Source organism: Periophthalmus magnuspinnatus, chromosome 21, assembly GCF_009829125.3.
Source record: "Periophthalmus magnuspinnatus isolate fPerMag1 chromosome 21, fPerMag1.2.pri, whole genome shotgun sequence".
NCBI lineage: Eukaryota > Metazoa > Chordata > Actinopteri > Gobiiformes > Gobiidae > Periophthalmus > Periophthalmus magnuspinnatus.
In genome coordinates this window covers 24,364,696-24,384,292 of record NC_047146.1, presented here as the reverse complement: position 1 = coordinate 24,384,292, position 19,597 = coordinate 24,364,696, and the positions used below count along the sequence as shown (strand labels likewise).

The following is a 19,597-nucleotide window of genomic DNA, read 5'->3' as shown; positions in this document are numbered from 1 at the left end:
TTTAGTGGCACTTTATACTAATTACACTTTAATTAGCTTAATAAAGCATGAAGAAAGATTTATTTTGTGATCTACAAACAACAACAGAGTTATCAGTATTGCTTTATATTCACTACTAGATGTAAAACAATTTAGATTGAACAACACAACAAGTGTACTCTTTGTGTCTGTTATGCCATTTGCTGCATAAACTCCAATACATCTAATGCGCACCATTTTTTATAGACCTACTTTTACTTATACCGTATTCAAAATGTAGTGGAATACTACTGTACTGAAAGAAATTCAAATGTAATAGTTCATACAGATACTTATATTTAAATACAAATACATGTCAAGGGAAGCCATATTAACAGCACAACAGAAGCTTATCATATTTTTTTTTGTATTTTGGTTCCCAGAACAAGCCTCTCTCCCCTCTCACCTCCTCCCCTGTGCGGTTGATGGCTGGAGGGGCCGCGCTGGGAGCTGTTCTGGGTGGAGTGTTTGGAGGTTCACTCAGGATGGAGGGAGGACTCAGGTTGAATCTGAGCTCTGCTGCTGGGGCTGTGGCCGGGACTCTACTGGGGGTCTGCTCGGCTGGGTCAAAGAGACAGGTCCTCAGGGAAAACAGGAACACTGGCAAAGAATGAACAGTGAGTGAAGGGCTGCAAGATTAATTGCAATAGAAACTAAAGCACTAAATGAAATTAATGCAATTAGTAAATTGCAAAGGCTACAATTTTGAAGTAGTCTACTATAAGTTACTCCACAAACAACAAAATATTTTTCATCTTACTCTGCATAAAAGGTGCTAAACCTGTAATTTAGAGCTGTACAAACATGTTCTGAATCTGTAATGTGATTCTTGTAGTAGTTGTATTTATTAGCATCAATCAAGTAGTTGTACATATTTCAGTATTTATATCAATTCTTAAAGCGTTTGAAATGTTAACTTTGAACAGAACTGTTCATAAAACAACATGGCAACTCTAATCACAATTGCAATGCTTGTCAGAAAAATTGCAATTAGATATTTTTACCATATCATTTAGCTCTAGTTGAGAGAAAATTACTATTGAGACAATTTTCTCTTAGCCTAATGTTACACCAATGGATAATAAAGGCCAAATGTTGTTCAGTTCAAAAATGAAGAAGCAACTTGGATGAGCAGCAAAACATCTTCACTCCTACAACTTTATGTCCAGTTGACAGATTTTACATTTGGCTTTTACTATGGATCAGACCTGAACGACTGAGGGATTACACTGGCATCGTAAATCGATGGAGATTTTATGGAAGTTGGAAGTATGGAAGATGGAAGTTGCAGTAGTGATACAGCAGGTTATTGGGCTGTTCCATGACTTTTTATATACCTTTTTTTTTTTTTTTTTTTTTAAAATGCATGTATATGAAGGTTTTGCACTACTGCTTCAAACATGGCAGAATAAGAGTCTTTTATTGATGTTCGGTTTCCAGCGCTACTGTGCTATTCGCCTTGACATGAACTTTCTCATTGGCCATTGTTGCTAACCCCTCGCAAACATCGTCAATGATTTCAAAAGCCTCAATGTTGTGGTGGTCAATGTGTAAGTGAGATTAATTGTTTGGTGAAAAGTCATTCATTAAAACTAAAAAAAATATATAATAGGGATACAGTATGACTGTATATGCTATATTTACTTCAAGACCAAGTTTTTAGACCATGACAAACTTTCTTGATATGTAGGAAATTACTTATTTATGTGTACAATAGACATTTATTTAATCTATGAATAAAAATACACTGACAAAAATGTCAGAAATATTTATTTCAATAAATAAGTAATGAGTTATTGGTCAATAAAGAATCCGTCATGTTTAATACATTATTGTATTATGTGAAGACCAAACACCAAACAGAAAACTGATGTAACAAACAAGTCATGAAGAATGTGTAGATCTTTTGAAGGAGAAGTAACAGAAGATAAACCTAAAATAGAAAAGGGATCATATAAACCTAAGCTAAACATGCCTCTAAATCAAGGGTGCCAAAACTTTTCTTTTTCACTGGGCTTGACATATTGAAACATAATTTGAAGCACCACAGTTTGCTGGCCAATATAGCGAGTCATTTAGATGCATTTATAGTTTGGGACAGTATTTTTAGGTATGAATCATAATGCAATGTTATGTTATTGAATATTTCATCAAAAACAGATAATTTTACAGTATGATCATTTGGACCAATTTAGCAAAGGACAGTAAAATTCAGCAAGAGCCAATAAAAATTGATGTTAGCTGCATTTGGTCCCCAGCAACATAGTTACATAGGCAAAAGACTGAGGACACAAAATACAACTGAAAAGATATAACCTCTTTACACATCCTGCAGGTCATAAGTGGTAGAAGATTCATAAACATGAGTGAATTTCTTCCAAGACAATTTCAGCATTATTGTTTTATTGTATTATTTCAGTGAATAACTTTTTTTTTTCTTTTTGACAAATTTATGGGAGCCCTTGTTTTGTTTCACACCAAACAATTGTGCAATCCTGTTTCTCACTTGTGTCAACTTCATGCCATAGATAACAGGATTCAGAATTGGAGGAACAACTAAAAACTCAATGGCCATAAAGTTTTGGAGTCCTTGTGGTAGATCTACAGAGCCGAATCTAATGTACATTAAATCAAAAAGGAAACCGATCCCCACAATTATCAGACATATGACATGTGGGAGACAAGTTTGCATAAATTTACTCATATTATTTTTGGATTGTCGACATGTTCTTATTAAATAAAAATATGACAAACAAATAAACCCAAAATGGCACACATAAATAGTATATGTACATGCTGGTATAATAAAACTGGCTGCAGAAGCGGTACAAGCAAGTTTGTTTACAAAAAAATTGATACAGTAGAGTCTGGGTATATGTGAGTCACATAACTTTAAAATAAATGTTGTAATCGAACTAACCATTACCAGGGTTGCTGGAAGAAGCCAAGCAAACAGCACCAAAAGGCCAACTCTTTGTCGTGTCATTACAGAGTGGTACACCAGAGGGCGGCAAATGGAAACATATCGGTCTAAAGACATGACTAACAGAATAGACAAATCAGCACCAATGTAAGCATGGACCACAAATCCCTGTAACAGACAGCCAGAAAATGAAATAACATGGGTGGAGGAGAGGAGGTCGCTGAGGAACTTGGGGTAAAAACCTGCAGTGCCAAACAGTCCATTGATGCACAGGTTACACAACAAAATATACATAGGCTCATGAAGGTTCTTATCCATAATAATAGTCACTATAATAGTCACATTTGCCACCCAGATCAAACTGTAACACAGAAATGTTACAACAAACAGAGGGATCCTGTACTTCTCTGTACCATTTAAACCAGACAGAGTGAACACAGTTATAGCTGAAGCATTGTCCATAAAGCTTCTATTCTTCCTAAACTATTGTAGTCTAGATGACTACCTCCTCCCAAACACAAACGATACTGGAGCTATCTCTGGCTTCACTTTATTTGCTTTTATAGTTGGATTAACGACACATAACACGCCACCTAGTCCCACAGTGCCACTGCTGTTTACATGCAAAAAAAATTAATTTATTTTTAGTGCTCTTTTTAGTATTCTTATGTACACCATGATGAAATAATAGAATAAAAAAACTAAACAATAGACATGTTTAAGAAGTCAGATCACAATTGTAATCTAACTGTGTTAATGTAAAATTACAGGCTTGCATCTATGTTACTGGATAAATGTAAAAAAAAATAATAAAAAAAATTAAGAGATTAAATTAAGCAAAATTCACCAAACTGCAACTGACATAGTTTAGGGATTTGTGGTTATCAGTGAAGAATAATTTAATTAAGAGCAATATTATGACACATTTAAAGTCTTTCACTGGTCATATAGAAAAAGCTGTAATGCAATGAAACTATCTGATATTTTGTGTTTGGTTCAGAGTTGACATCTTTTATTGTTCTTGTAACTGTTTATATGTTGTTAATGTAATTGCTTTTGTATGTAACACTTGGTTGCTATGCCAACAAGGTGATGTGAGACTGGCTTTAGAGGTTGAGACTAATAATGTTTTGGTCTTGTTTTGGTGTGGATTACGACCCACAGTAACTCTTGTGTTAAGAAAATACACAACCAGAAAAAATTCTTCCGTTTTCTTACACCAGAACGCTACATTGGAGACAAGTCTACCTCCTCTTTATTGATTAATTTAAGACAACCTCGACTCTGCTGAGTTACCAGTTTAAGATGTTTCTGTCTGTGCGACCGAAGATTAAACTAGAGGAGCACACTGATTTTACTCCACATGCTGAAGGCCCTGGACTGCATAATAGACATCAAACAAGGCACCTCAATCCTTCTAGACAACTACACCATTCAAGTACACAACTTCCCCAAACTATTTCCCCTGCGCAGCATTCATCGCCCTCAAACCACAGCACAAATCGCTTGAGCCTGTTGTTGCCCACCCTTCCCCATATCAAAGACACATAGAGCGGGCCTCCACACCTTCAATCCAATTCAATCCAATTTATTTATATAGCACATTTCACAAACAAATGCAGTTTCCAAAGTGCTGCACATATAAATAAAAACAACTAATTAAGTGAATCAACATTTAGACTAGAATAAAATAGCAAAATTAAAATAATAAATATGTTTATAAAAGCAATAAAACAATTACCAATAAAACAATAAAATCAAATAAAACAAGCAAATAAAATCAAAAGGAACAAATCCATAAAAGACATCAGAGGACCATACAACTCATGCAGAGTTAAAAGCCAGAGAGTAAAAGTGGGTCTTAAGACGAGACTTAAAACACTCCACTGTGGGAGCTGTTTTGACGTGAGGAGGCAAAGCATTCCAGAGCTTTGGACCAGCCACAGAAAAGGCTCCGTCTCCTCTGGTTTTAAGTCTCGTCTTAGGCACCACGAGCTGGAGCTGGCCCTCGGACCTTAGTGTGCGCGCCGGAGTATAAATTTGGATGAGGTCCGAGATGTAATCTGGGGCCAGTCCATTCAAAGCTTTAAAAACAAACAGTAAAATCGTAAAATCAATTCTAAAATGAACAGGGAGCCAGTGCAAAGACGCAAGAATTGGAGTGATGTGTTCATGTTTTTTATTTCCTGCTAAAAGTCGGGCAGCAGCGTTTTGGACTAACTGCAAGCAATAAAGTGCATTTTGGTTAATTCCTACATAAAGTGCATTGCAATAGTCCAAACGAGAGGAAATAAAAGCATGCATCACGCACTCAAAATCCGAAAAAGATAAAATAAACTTAATTTTAGCTAAAAGACGAAGATGATAAAAACTGGATTTCACAACAGTGTTGACCAGTTTATCAAGTTTAAAATCAGAGTCCATAATGACGCCAAGGTTGGTGGCTGTGGGCTTAGTGTACTGACTCAGGGGTCCCAGGTCTAAAGAGGAGCTTGCACCGACACTGGGCCCAAACACTATCACCTCAGTTTTAATTTCATTGAGATTTAAGAAATGTTGAGCCAACCAAACCTTGACGTCATTAAGGCACTCTAGTAGAGGTGTCAGGGGGCTGCTGCTGTTCCTTTTTATTGGCATGTAAACTTGGATGTCATCTGCGTACAGGTGGTAAGACATGCCATGTTTTTTAAGCAGCTGCCCCAGAGGTAAAAGGTACAGCGTGAATAGAACTGGCCCAAGAATTGAACCCTGGGGAACTCCACAGTGCAGTGGGGCAAAAGAAGAGGTGGAGTCCTCCAGCCTGACACAGAAGGAACGCCCAGACAAATAGGATTTAAACCAGTCTAGGGCCATCCCCCTGACACCCACACAATTTTCCAATCGATCTAAAAGAGTTGCATGGTCAACTGTGTCAAAAGCAGCAGTCAAGTCTAAAAGCACTAAAATGGCTGAATCCCCAGAATCATTCATTAAAAACATGTCATTAAAAACCTTTAAAAGTGCAGACTTTGTGCTATGAAAAGATTTATATCCTGACTGCAAGCTGTCTAAAATGCTGTTTATATTCAGAAATGTTTGTAGCTGAGACAAGACCGTTTTATCTAAGATTTTTGACATGGCCCTAATGGTGGCAACTTTATCACAGAAGAACTTTAAGAAATTGTTACAAACAGCTGCTGTAGCCTGCAGAGTGGAGGATTTGGTAAGATTTAAAATAGACCCAATTGTTTTAAAAAGAACTCTTGGTTTGTCACAATAATTTGAAATAAGATTTGAAAAATATTTAGTTTTTTCCCCTTCAATAATTTTTTGATAATGACGCCACCTATTTTTTAAAATTTGATGTGACACCTCCAGTCCATCTTTCTTCCACCTGCGCTCTGCTCTTCTGCACTCACGCCTAGCCTCTCTAGTTATTTCATTAAGCCAGGGCTCTTGTTTAGCTTTAGGGTGCACAATTTTGAGTGGTGCAATAGTGTTCATAACACTATTGCAAGTTGATAAAAAGGTAGATACAAGTTGCTCTGTGCCCTGTGCAACAGTCAGTGGATTGCAAGTGAAAGAATCACAAAAACTTGCCGCAGATGTCGGCTTTAGCTGGCGCCGATAGAGCACAGAAGGACTGTGTTTGCATGGGTCATTCAACATAAAATCAAATAAAACAGGGCAGTGATCAGAAAACACAGCATCACCAATCTGAACATTATTAATATCCAGACCGTGCGACAAAACCAAATCCAAAATATGACCATGTTCATGAGTGGCGCCAGTAACATGTTGTGTGAAATTAAAAGCATCAATCAAATCTAAAAACTCCGTGGCCAAAGGTTTGGAGGGACAACAAACATGTATATTCCAGTCACCCAAAATTAAAAGACGGTCATACTGTGTCACAACAGTAGGTAAAAATCCAGAGAACTCTTTCAGAAAGTCTTTGTTGTGCTTAGGTGGCCCCCTTGATCAGGGGGAGGCGTTGGAGACGGTGAGAGACATCTGGGGTAGGAATTGTGATGGACTGAATGAATCAGAACAGGAGCAGCTGCAGTTGCTACAGTTGCTGTTTGAGTTTAAAGACAGCTTCTCCATGTCAGAAGAGGGTGTAGGCCAAACTGACCTCCATGAACACAGCATTGACACTGAAGATGCATCACCCAGCCGAATGAGGCCATGGCAGCTTCCGCTGGTAAGGCAGGCAGCTGCAGAAAAGGCTCTGCAGGAAATGCAAAAGGCATTAATTACACTGGTCAACACTAAATTTATTGTCTAAGATTTCTTAGCTGATTTAGGATAATTTTGATGTGCTGAATCCAAAAATCACATTGGTTTTGCTCAGGTCAACGTTCTGAACTAAGCTTCATATTTGTTTTTGGACGATTTTGTTTACATGTATGAGTATTTTCACGTCATATGATGCAAAATTCTGTTATATTTCTCGCTATAAACAAATTCTGAAGATTTTGCATGTGCCAACTTATGACTAATTTTTTTTTTTTTTTATATTACAAGTGAATGAAATGGCTTCGACTAGAAGATCTTGCAAAAATAAGCCTGACATATTCTGCTACATCTGCGGTGAATACACCAATGTTCCTAACAGGAATCAAGTCACAAGTTTCATAAAGTGTGCTTACCATGCTTATTTTGGTATTAAACTTGGTGACCAAGATGAAGCTTGGCGCCACACATGGCATGCAAGTCATGCACCGAGTATCTGCGTCAGTGGACTAAAGGCAAGAAGAGTTGTCTGAAGTTTGGAATTCCCATGGTTTGGAGGGAGCCGACATCAATAGCCACTTCTGGGCTATTGATGTGACTGGGATCAACAGAAAGAACCAAAGCAGCCTCAAGTATCCTGACCATGAATCAGCACGTTGTCCTGTAGCTCACTGTGATGAAATTCCAGTACCTGTCTTTGTAGAAGTTCCTGACATCAGTGACAAAGATTCCTCCGGTGTGGTTTTAATGATGATGCTCCACATCCTTTTTACCAAAAGGAGTTAAATGTTCAAGTTTCCTGAGAATCTGGGATCACTGAGAGATGAGCAGGGGGAGAGATTCCATCAGGATATAAAAGAGATGGAGACCAGGTATCAGGGATGCTGGGATGCAGTCATGATGGCTGATTACTGTTGGACTCTGAAGAGAGACATCCCTGCTGCTGAGCATTCAAGGAGTTCATAAAAACAGAAGTTCATGTCCTGAATTTTGCACAATGATAACGTAACGTTCCAATTTACATGTACTTACCTTTATCAATTAACATACCGTAACATTTAATTAATACATTCTGTTAGAAAACTATTTTTTAACATTTTTTGGATGAGAAATATTAAAGAAAATCAACTGATAATGTCACAAAATTGTAATAAATTTAGTCAGAAGATTGGATTTTTCAAAATCAAATTAGCATAAAAACCTGACCTGACTGAGAAAAATGGATGTCATTTTTGGATTCAGCGGTGCTAAATGGTCCTAATTCAGTTGAAAAAACACAGACAACTTTCAAAAATGTTTTTTGTAACCCAGTGTTATCAATCACTCAACAAGCTCCTGGGTTGCTCCTGTGGTAATGGTCCTAAAGAAACAGAAAAGTGACTGGCGCTTCTGTGTGGATTTTTGGCCTCTCAGTAATGTGACCAGAAGCATCCTTACCTGCTTCCATGTGCTGATGAGCCTCTGGATTCTGTGGCAGGGTCAATTTGGTGTTCTACTTTAGACCTACGCAGCGATTACTGGCAGATCCCCCTTGCTCCAGATACCCATCCAAAGATTGCCTTCAGCACCTCTAAGAGACTATGGCAGTTTAAAGTTCTCCCTTTCTACCTTTGCAATGCCCCTGCCAGTGCTATACGCCATTTCAAGTACCTCCTGGGGGGCTTCCACTTCACAGTCAGAACTGACCACTCAGCCCTACAAAGGCTCATGTCTTTTAAAGAGCCAGAGGACCAGCTGACATGATGGATCAAGGGACTGCAGGCCTATGACTTCACGGTGGTGCACAGACCAGGGGCGCGTTGCAGTAATGGTGATGCCCTCTCTTGCACAAGATTGTCACCAGAGTTCATCTACATGCTGGCTGGACATGTTACAGTCTTGAAAATACACTCATACAAATGTCACAAATATTTATTCCAATAAATAGGTAATGAGTTATTGGTCAATAAAGACACATGAATCTGTCATGTTTAATACATTATATGTGAAGAGTGCTTTTCATGGCATTCAAAGACACTTCACAAAAAGGAAACAGATGTAACAAACAAGTCAGGCACAATGTGCCATTCTTTTGAAGCAGAAGTGACAGAAGATAAACCTAAACTAGAAAAGAGAGAAGATAAACCTAAGCTAAACATGCCTCTAAATCAGGGGTGCTAAAACTTTTCTTTTTCACCAGGGTTCACATATTGAAACATAATATGAAGCACCACAGACCGTTGGAAAATATAGTGAGTCATTTAGATGCATTTATAGCTTAGAGATATTTTTTTAGGTCTCTATCATATTGACATGTTACGGTAGAGTACTGAGTATACTGTTTGAGCATTGAGTATTTGATGAAAATACTTAAGTACACAGGACACAGAATGCAACTGAAAAGATATACCTACTTTACACATCCCGCAGATCAGCATACATAAGTAGTACAAGATTTATAAGCATCAGTGAATTTCTTCCAAGAGACTTTTCAATTTGAATTCAGTTTCCATTCAACATTATTGTTTTATTGTATTATTTCAGTGAAAAACCTTTTCTTTTTGACAAATTTATGGGAGCCCTTGTCTTGTTTCACACCAAACAATTGTGCAATCCTGTTTCTCACTTGTGTCAACTTCATGCCATAGATAACAGGATTCAGAATTGGAGGAACAACCAAAAACTCAATGGCCATAAAGCTTCGGAGTCCTTGTGGTAGATCTACAGAGCTGAATCTAATGTACATTAAATCAAAAAGGAAAACGGTTCCCAAAATTATCAGACATATCACATGTGGGAGACAAGTTTGCGTAAATTCACTCATATTATTTTTGGATTGTCGACATGTTCTTATTAAATAAAAATATGACAAACAAATAAACCCAACATGGCACACATAAATAGTATATGTACATGCTGGTATAATAAAACTGGCTGCAGAAGTGGTACAAGCAAGTTTGTTCACAAAATAATTGATACAGTAGAGTCTGGGTATATGTGAGTCACATAACTTTAAAATAAATGTTGTTATCGAATCAACCATTATCAGGGTTGCTGGAAGAAGCCAAGCAAACAGCACCAAAAGGCCAACTCTTTGTCGTGTCATTACAGAGTGGTACACCAGAGGGCGGCAAATGGAAACATATCGGTCTAAAGACATGACTAATGGGCTCGACACACGGGGAGCGACTAACGATACCGTGCAGCGACACTCATCGCATAGGCTTTAAAATCGAACACACGGGCAGCGACAAACTGCAGCGACTAGCGGCGGCTTGTCACGTCGCGCTCTGTTCCAGAGCAGATCGCGAGCCTCCTACACGTCTGATTAGCTGTTTATTTGGAGGGAATTTTGAGGTTAATAGCGGTAGATGGGAAAAAGACGCTAAAATGGAATCTCGTAAAGTTTTGCTTCATTTGACTAAAATATTACAATTGGTTGCACTCTACAACAACAACTAAAAAAAAAAGCGATCCTGGGTCCATCCTATTCTACAGCTAATTCTGTTTAATGTAAAAACCTTAAATAAATATATTGTTTAATGTTGAATCAGTATTTAATACATTTGGTTATTAGCCTCCATAAATGTATCTGAATTAACAAATTTGCGCATGTTAACTTACCTCTCATATTCACCCTGGCACCAACGAGTTCCCAGGCAGCTGCTTTTTTGATATATCTCGGTAGTCTCTTTGAGATATGTCAAAAAGAATTGGGAAATCCGACACCGTGAGTATAATTTTCTCCTCCATGATGTTTCTGAAGTGGACAGTGCATTGGCTCGTCAATCAAACTCTCGCTGATTGGCTGTTGTGCAGGCGACAGCGATAAAAGTAGAACATTTTTCAACTTTCATTAGTCGCGTCGCAGGCCCGCGTGTGCACGTCGACATGCACGAGCGTGAGGTTTTCACGTGCACGACTTTCGCTTGTCGCGGAGGTGAGAGACACGAGCGATTTTCGCAGTGTCGCACAGAGACCATTGAAAATAAATGGAGAGCGAGCGACGTCGCTCCCCGTGTGTCGAGCCCATAACAGAATAGACACTTCAGCACCAATGTAAGCATGGACCACAAATCCCTGTAACAGACAGCCAGAAAATGAAATAACATGGGTGGAGGAGAGGAGGTCGCTGAGGGGTAAAAACTTGCAGTGCCAAACAGTCCATTGATGCACAGGGAACACAACAAAATATACATAGGCTCATGAAGGTTCTTATCCATAATAATAGTCACTATAATAGTCACATTTGCCACCCAGATCAAACTGTAACACAGAAATGTTACAACAAACAGAGGGATCCTGTACTTCTCTGTACCATTTAAGCCAGACAGAGTGAACACAGTTATAGCTGAAGCATTGTCCATAAGGCTTCTATTCTTCCTAAACTATTGTAGTCTAGATGACTACCTCCTCCCAAACACAAACGATACTGGAGCTATCTCTGACTTCACTTTATTTGCTTTTATAGCTGGATTAACATCACATAACACACCACCTAGTCCCACATTGTTGCTTGTTTACAAGCAAAAATTTTATCAATTTATTTTTAGTGCTCTTCTGTACACCATAATGAAATAGGATAAACAACCTAAACAATAGACATGTTTAAGAAGTCAGACTACAATTGTAATCTGACTGTGTTAATGTAAAATTACACACTTGCATCTATGTTACTGGATTGATGTAAAAAAAAAAAAAAAAAAAAAAAAATTAACCAAACTGCAACTGACATAGTTTAGGGATTTGTGGTTATCAGTGGAGAATCATTTAATTAAGAGCAATATCATGACACATTTAAAGTCTTTCACTGGTCATATAGAAACAGCTGTAATGCAATGAAACTATCTGATATTTTATGTTTAGTTCAGAGTTGACACCTTTTGTTGTCCTTGTAACTGATTATGTCTTGTTTTTGTTGTTGTTGTTGTTGTTGTTGTTGTTGTTGTTGTTGTTGTTGTTGTTGTTGCTGTTAATGTAACTGCTTTTGTATGTAACACTTAGTTGCTATGCCAACAAGGTGATGTGAATTTTCTATTCGTCACTTACTGGTCTGTTTCAGAGACTGGTTGTAGAGGTTGAGACTGATATTGTTTTGTTCTTGTTTTGGTGTGGATTACAGCCTACAGTGATCCTTGGGTTCAGAAAATAAGCAACCAGTTGAAGATGTTTCCGTCTGTGTGACCGAAGATTAAACTAGAGGAGGACACTGATTTCACTCCACATGCTGAAGGCCCTGGACTGCATAATAGACATCAAACCTCAATCTTTTCAGACAACTACACCATTCAAGTACACAATTTCCCCATACTATTTGCCATGAGCACCATTCATTGCCCTAAAACCACAGCACATCACTTGAGCCTGTTGTTGCCCACCCTTCCCCATATCAAAGACACACAGACTGGGCCTCCACACCTTGACCAGGGGGAAGTGTTGGAGATGGTGAGAGAGATCTGGGGTAGGAACTGTGATGGACTGAATGAATCAGAACAGGAGCAGCTCTGACACTTGCTGTTTGAGTTTAAAGACAGCTTCTCCATGTCTGAAGAGGGTGTGGGACCCTGAAGATGCACCACCTAGCCGAATGAGACCATGGCGGCTTCCACTGGCAAGACAGGCAGCTGCAGAAAAGGCTCTGCAGGAAATTCAAAAGGCAGGAATTATCAATCACTCAACAAGCTCCTGGGCTGCTCCTGTGGTAATGGTCCCAAAAGAAAAAGACAACTAACTGGCACTTCTGTGTGGATTTTTTACCTCTCAATAATGTGACCAAGATCCAGATTCCATGTGCTGATGAGGCTCTGTGGCAGGGTCTATTTGGTTTTCTTCTATGTAGACATATGTAGCGATTACTGGCAGATCCCCCTTGCTTCAGATCCATGTCCAAAGACTGCCTTTCCACCTCTAAGGGGCTATGGCAATTTAAAGTTCTCCCTCTCCGCTTTTGCAATATTTCTGCAACCTTGAAAACTAATGGTCAAAGTTCTGGCTTGCATTCCCAGTCAGGACTGTGCTGTTTACTGGATGATATCTTGGTTCAAAGAGACTCCTTCATGTCTGTGTTGTGTTCCCTCAAATGGGTCCTGGGGTGGATTAGGGCAGCTGGACTCAAACTCCACCATCAGAAATTCTGCTTTATGAGGCATGGGATCCCTTTTCTGGGCCGTAAGATAGGTCAGGGCAGAGTGAGCACCAAGGACGATAAAGAGCAACAGTCAAAGACTGTTTTCCACTTGTGACTCAGATCTTAAGAGTTTTCTGGGTCTGGCGTCATATTATTATAGTCTGTGAAGGCCACCTCCTGCACTGCAGCACCTGCTTTCCGTCTTCTAAAAAAGGAAGTCTTTTGTGTAGTCAGAGGAGTGCCACACTGCATTTCAGATGTTGAAAAATGCCCTCATGAAGGCTCCTTTCCTCTCTCCTTCAGATCCCAATCTCCTCTTCATCCTCAACACTGTTAGTAGCAATGTTGGCTCAAGTGCTGTGCTTTCCCAGTCAACTTCTGAGGGAGAGAGAGTGGTGGCCTATTACAACAGGACATATAACAAGGCAGAGAAGTACTGCTGTGTCATCAACAAGAGCTTGTGGCTGTGGTCAGTGCTATATGCCATTTGAAGTACTACCTGACTGGCTTCCACTTCACCGTCAGAACTGACCACTCAGCCCTACAATGGCTCATGTCTTTTAAGGAGCCAGAGGGCCAGCTGGCATGATAGATCAAGGAGCTGCAGGCCTATGACTTCACGGTGATGCACAGACCAAGGGCACGCCACAGTAATGCCGATGCCCTCTCTTGCACAAGATTGTCACCAGAGTTCATCTACATGCTGGCTGGACATGTTACTCACTAAATTTCTAAAGTCTGTGCCCAACAATTTGCTTTCACCACTCGTTTGAATAGTTTACATGTCGCTTCAGTCTGGAACATTCCCAAGAGCTTTGAAAACTGTGGTTATCAAGCCTCTCCTAAAGAAGAGCAGTCTTGATGCCACAAAATTGAACAATTACCAACCAATCTCAAATCTGCCATTTTTAGACAAAGTTCTAGAACAAGTTGATGTCTTCCAGTCGGGTTTTGCTCTGATCTGCTCTGATCAAGGTGACAAATGGCATCTGCCTGAACACTGATGCAGGTAAATTCTCTGCCTTGATCCTGTTAGATCAAGTCAATCCTATCAATCCTGGGACCCCTGTTGTTCAATCTTTACATGCTGCTGTTAGACAAGTTAATACGCAGCAATGATGTGTCCTACCACAACTATGAAGACGACACTCAGATCTATCTCTCACTGGCAGCAGGTGAATATGGACCACTGAATTAACTCTACCACTGCATCTAAGAGTTCAGTGTGTGAATGTAAAACAACTTTCTCCAGCTAAACTCAGACAAGACTGAAGTCATTCTTTGGCCCACAGAAACATAGAGAAAGTGTCAGCAGTCACCTCCAGTCTCTCTCTCTAAAACCTTCAAATCAGGCTAGAAATCTAGGGGTAATAATGGACTCAGACATGAACTTTAACAGCCACATCAGATCAATAACATCTGCAGTTTTTTACCATCTAAAAACATTGCAAAATCAAAGGTATACTGTCAAAATCAGACTTATAGAGACGTATCCATACATTTGTCTCTAGACTACTGTAACGGCCTGCTCACTGGCCTCTCTAAGCGAGCGTTAAGACAGCTGCAGTACATCCAGAACACTGCTACTCGGGTCCTGACTAGAACCAGAAAGTACGAGCACATAAGTCCTGTGCTCAGGACTCTGCACCGGCTTCCTGTGGTTCAGAGAATAGACTTTAAAGCAGCTCTGCTTGTATACAAGTCTGTCCATGGCCTGGCACCAAAGTACATCTCCGACATGTTTGTGCCATATGAACCATCTCGAACTCTGACGACTTCAAGGACTGGCCCACTACTGGTGCCCAGAGTCTGGACTAAACATAGGGAATCGGCATTTCAGCTTTATGCAGCTAAAACGTGAAACAATCTTCCTTAAGATGTGGGACAGACCTCTACTTTGACAGTGTTTAAATCCAGGCTCAAAACAGTTCTTTTTAGCTCTACATACGACTGAAGAGTTTTTATTCTGTACTTTTCTCCATTAATGTTAATCTTATGATGATTATTTGTGATTATTTATTTTTTGGTTTGTTTTATTGTGATTTTAATGTCTTTTTTAATTCTGTAAAGCACTTTGAATTACTTTGTGTACAAATTGTGCTTTACAAATAAACTTGCCTTGCCTTGCTTCTCACTGACCCTGCTTCACAAGTGACTGTCGTGACTGTGCAAAGTAGCAGTCTCAGGAAAACATGGAGCTATAGCGGGCAGTTAAGTGTGCAACTGTTGGTTTCGATGAAATAGCTTATCATGGTCTAGTGGACATGAATAGAGCTGAATGGGCCCACCAACAGGAACAGGTGAGATCAACCCAGTACTCACATGGCTCACAAACCAGCAATGGTCCAACTGGAGTGACATTGTTGCTCTCTCTCGATCTACTAAGGGACTTTGGTCAATGTGGGAGCACCTATGCCTATGTGACGAGGTCTTGTACAGAGGGTGGAAAGCAGAGGAGATGAGATGGTAGATTGCAGTTTCGCAGTCACTACAAGAAACAGTTTGCATTGCCTGCCATGGACCTGTGGGCATAGGACATTTTGGGGTGACAAAAACACGGCTCTGTCTACAGCGAGGATTCTACTGGGGTCAACAGAGGAGGTATGTGGAGGACTGCTGCTGCTGCTGAGATCTATACACATCTCAAAAGGGGCCCACCAACAGGTCTTTTGCCCTGCTCCAACAGTTTCCGACTGGCTGCTTCATGGAAAAAGTAGGGACTGATGTTCTTGGCCCTCTCCCCTTTAAGGAGAAGTATAGCCGTTCTGTCCTCACTGCAATGGATTACTTAGTGGAAGCCATGTTCAGTAGTTTTGGGGTCCCAGAAACAATACACACGGATCAAGGCCGAAATATTGAGTCATGCATTTTTTACCGGATCCTAGCCCAACAGGTTGCTATTGTTACAGTATACACCAGCAGGACTGGGACGCACATCTGCCATTTGTCCTCATGGCCTATAGATCTTTTGCTCAGGACTCTACCTCCTCTTCCCTGCTCTACTCATGCTTGGGAGGGAGATTTGGACTCCAGCTGTGATGCTAACGGGGAGACCACTGGATGCTGCAACTGTTCCAAGACCCGAGTATTCCTGGAAGATTCAGAACTGTCTGCAAACTGCCCATGAGTTTGCCAGAAACCAGCCTGTAAGTGGAGGAAGGAAGGAATTACGATGTTCACTCCAAAGGATCTTTTGCAGTGGTGAACCAGGTCTAGATTTGAGTACAGGGTACAGTTACGACCTAGAGGCCGCAAATCATTCAGCTCTAGTGGAGTGTATTTACTATTGTACCAGGAGCTTAGGATAGTGTCGTCACACAACTTTCTGTTAGCCTAATGTTAAACCAATGGAGATTTTAAACTGCTACCAGATCATTAAACACTAGTGTGATAATAAGCCGCGTACCCAATAAGCTGCAGTGATCTAGCCGTCAATTGGGTTGTTTCTTTTCTCTCCTCTGTTTACCTTTCTGACGATGCAACGAGGTTTGGCTCTACTGCTTCAAGAATGGAAGAATTTGATTTGACGTTGGGTTTCCAGCACTATTGGGCATATTTTGCGCTTGACATGAACTTTCTTATTGGTCATTGTTGCCAACTCTTCACAAGCATTGTCAATGATTTCACAAGCCATAAATTTGGTTATCATTGTAAATGTGAGATTAACTGTTAGGTGACAAGTGATCTTCCTTCTGTTATATGACTATTATATCAAACATCATCACAGCAAACTATTGTGTAAAAAATAATATTAGAGATACGCTATGACTGTGCATGCTGTATGCAATTGCAAGAATAATTTCTGTTTTTAGACCTTGACAAACTTTCTTGATTTGCAGGAAATTACTTGTATAATGGAAAATATTCTTTATTATTACTTTATATGAATAAAAATACACTCATACAAATGTCACAAATATTTATTCCAATAAATAATGAGTTATTGGTCAATAAAGACACATGAATCTGTCATGTTTAATACATTATATGTGAAGAGTGCTTTTCATGGCATTCAAAGACACTTCACAAAAAGGAAACAGATGTAACAAACAAGACAGGAAAAATGTGCCGTTCTTTTGAAGCGGAAGTGACAGAAGATAAACCTAAACTAGAAAAGAAAGAAGATAAACCTAAGCTAAACATGTTTCTAAATCAGGGGTGCCAAAACTTTTCTTTTTGACATATTGAAACATAATTTGAAGCACCACAGACCGTTAGACAATATAGTGAGTCATTTAGATGCATTCATAGCTTGGAAAATGTTTTAGGTCTCTATCATATTGACATGTTATTGTAGAGTATTGAGTATTTGATGAAAAATACTTAAGTAAAAATCTCCTAAGATCATTTAGGCCAATTTAGCAAGGGCCAGTAAAATTCAGCAAGAGGCAATAAAAATTGGTGTGAGCTGCATTTGGCCTCAGCTGCAAGTCACATCATAGGACTGATGAACATAAGACACAACGATCGACTGAAAAAAAAATATACCTACTTTACACATTCTGCAGATCAGCATACATAAGTAGTACAAGATTCATAAGCATCAGTGAATTTCTTCCAAAAGACTTAGTTCTATTCAACGTTATTGTTTTATTGTATTATTTCAGAGAAAACTTTTTTTCTTTTTTTTTTTTTGACAAATTTATGGGAGCCCTTGTCTTGTTTTACACCAAACAACTGTGCAATCCTGTTTCTCACTTGTGTCAACTTCATGCCATAGATAACAGGATTCAGAATTGGAGGAACAACCAGAAACTCAATGGCTATAAAGTTTTGGAGTCCTTGTGGTAGATCTACAGAGCCAAATCTAATGTACATTAAATCAAAAAGGAGAGAGACTCCTAGAATTTTCAGACAGAACAGGTGTGGGAGACAAGTTTGCATAAATTTGCTCATCTTTTCTTTGGATTGTCGACATGTTCTTATTAAATAAAAATATGACCAAAAAATTATCACAAAATGGCACACATAAATAGTATATGTACATGCTGGTATAATAAAATTGGCTACAGAAGCAGTACAAGCAAGTTTGTTTACAAAATAATTGATACAGTAGAGTCTGGGTATATGTGAGTCACATAACTTTAAAATAAATGTTGTTATCGAACCAACCATTACCAGGGTTGCTGGAAGAAGCCAAGCATACAGCACTAAAAGGCCAACTCTTTGTCGTGTCATTACAGAGTGGTACACCAGAGGGCGGCAAATGGCAACATATCGGTCTAAAGACATGATTAATAGAATAGAAAAATCAACACCAATGTAAGCATGGACCACAAATCCCTGTAACAGACAGCCAGGGAATGAAATAACATGGGTGGAGGAGAGGAGGTCACTGAGGAATTTGGGGTAAAAACCTGCAGTGCCAAACAGTCCACTGATGCACAGGTTACACAACAAAATATACATAGGCTCATGAAGGTTCTTATCCATAATAATAGTCACTATAATAATCACATTTGCCACCCAAATCAAACTGTAACACAGAAATGTTACAACAAACAGAGGGATCCTGTACTTCTCTGTACCATTTAAACCAGACAGAGTGAACACAGTTATAGCTGAAGCATTGTCCATAAGGCTTCTATTCTTCCTAAACTATTGTAGCCTAGATGACTACCTCCTCCCAAATACAAACAACACTGGAGCTATCTCTGGCTTCACTTTATTTGCTTTTATAGTTGGATTAACGTCACATAACACGCCACCTAGTCCCACAGTGCCGATTGTTTACAGGCAAAAATATATCAATAATTTTTTACTGACCTTATGTACACCATAATGAAATAATAGGACAAAAAAAATTGACCAAAGAATTTAGAGACCAAAGATTAGTAGCTTTTAAAGATTGTAAGGCCTATGGTTAATAGGTTTACAATAGTCTACAGTGAGATTTCTGCATCTAATAGCAAAACATAATAACAGATTATACAACAACCAAAACATATCTCAGTTTACTTTACACTGTTCTTGCTAATGCAATTCTATTTGGAGTTTTTGATGTTTGATTTTGATCTCTTTAGCCTAATAATACAGAAAAATGTCCAGTCAATAGTGTTTAGGGACAACTTAATTTTGAAAGGATGTAGTTATGTGATTTTCCATTTGTTTTTTATGTTTGGTCGTTGTGTCTTACGTTGCCAGTTTAAATATTAGTGACCTCTTTAAGAAGTCAGTCCGCAGTTGTAATTTAACTGTGTTGTTGAAATAATCTAAAATTGTACGCTTGCATTTATGTTACAGGATTGATGTCGAACAATTTGAAAGCATTATTCACCAAACTGCAACTGAGGTAGCTTAGGGGTTTGTGGTTCTCAGTGGAAAATCATTGAATT

The 19,597-nt window shown here is 39.1% G+C and overlaps 2 protein-coding genes and 1 pseudogene across 2 annotated transcripts; all 3 read right to left on the bottom strand.

Annotated features, from left to right (window-relative positions):
- Nucleotides 1–59: 59 nt before the first annotated feature.
- LOC117388948 (olfactory receptor 4S1-like) lies at nt 60–3,403 on the bottom strand. The gene is made up of 3 exons (XM_055230392.1): nt 2,446–3,403; nt 425–579; nt 60–71 (listed from the first exon to the last, which is right to left on the bottom strand). Exons 1-3 carry the CDS (start codon nt 3,401–3,403, stop codon nt 60–62), a joined length of 1,125 nt encoding a protein of 374 aa, XP_055086367.1.
- A 6,259-nt stretch (nt 3,404–9,662) lies between these two features.
- LOC117388947 (olfactory receptor 4S1-like) lies at nt 9,663–11,502 on the bottom strand (annotated as a pseudogene).
- A 1,120-nt stretch (nt 11,503–12,622) lies between these two features.
- LOC117388946 (olfactory receptor 4F17-like) lies at nt 12,623–18,839 on the bottom strand. Its single transcript, XM_033986502.1, has 3 exons — nt 17,931–18,839; nt 13,160–13,296; nt 12,623–12,773 (listed from the first exon to the last, which is right to left on the bottom strand). The coding sequence occupies exons 1-3, from the start codon at nt 18,837–18,839 to the stop codon at nt 12,623–12,625; spliced, it is 1,197 nt and encodes a 398-aa protein (XP_033842393.1).
- Nucleotides 18,840–19,597: the final 758 nt, after the last annotated feature.

What these genes read in the sequence shown, in the direction of transcription:
- LOC117388948 (XM_055230392.1), bottom strand. Translation starts at nt 3,403, where the DNA reads ATGGACAATGCTTCAGCTATAACTGTGTTCACTCTGTCTGGTTTAAAT. An exon ending in TGTCAAAAAGAAAAAAAAAA is followed by an intron (nt 580 to 2,445) that starts GTTATTCACTGA and finishes TCTTTGACCCAG; the next exon opens with CCGAGCAGACCCCCAGTAGA.
- LOC117388946 (XM_033986502.1), bottom strand. Translation starts at nt 18,839, where the DNA reads ATGGACAATGCTTCAGCTATAACTGTGTTCACTCTGTCTGGTTTAAAT. An exon ending in GGATTGCACAGTTGTTTGGT is followed by an intron (nt 13,297 to 17,930) that starts GTAAAACAAGAC and finishes CTTACGGCCCAG; the next exon opens with AAAAGGGATCCCATGCCTCA. An exon ending in TTGAACCAAGATATCATCCA is followed by an intron (nt 12,774 to 13,159) that starts GTAAACAGCACA and finishes AATTTCCTGCAG; the next exon opens with AGCCTTTTCTGCAGCTGCCT.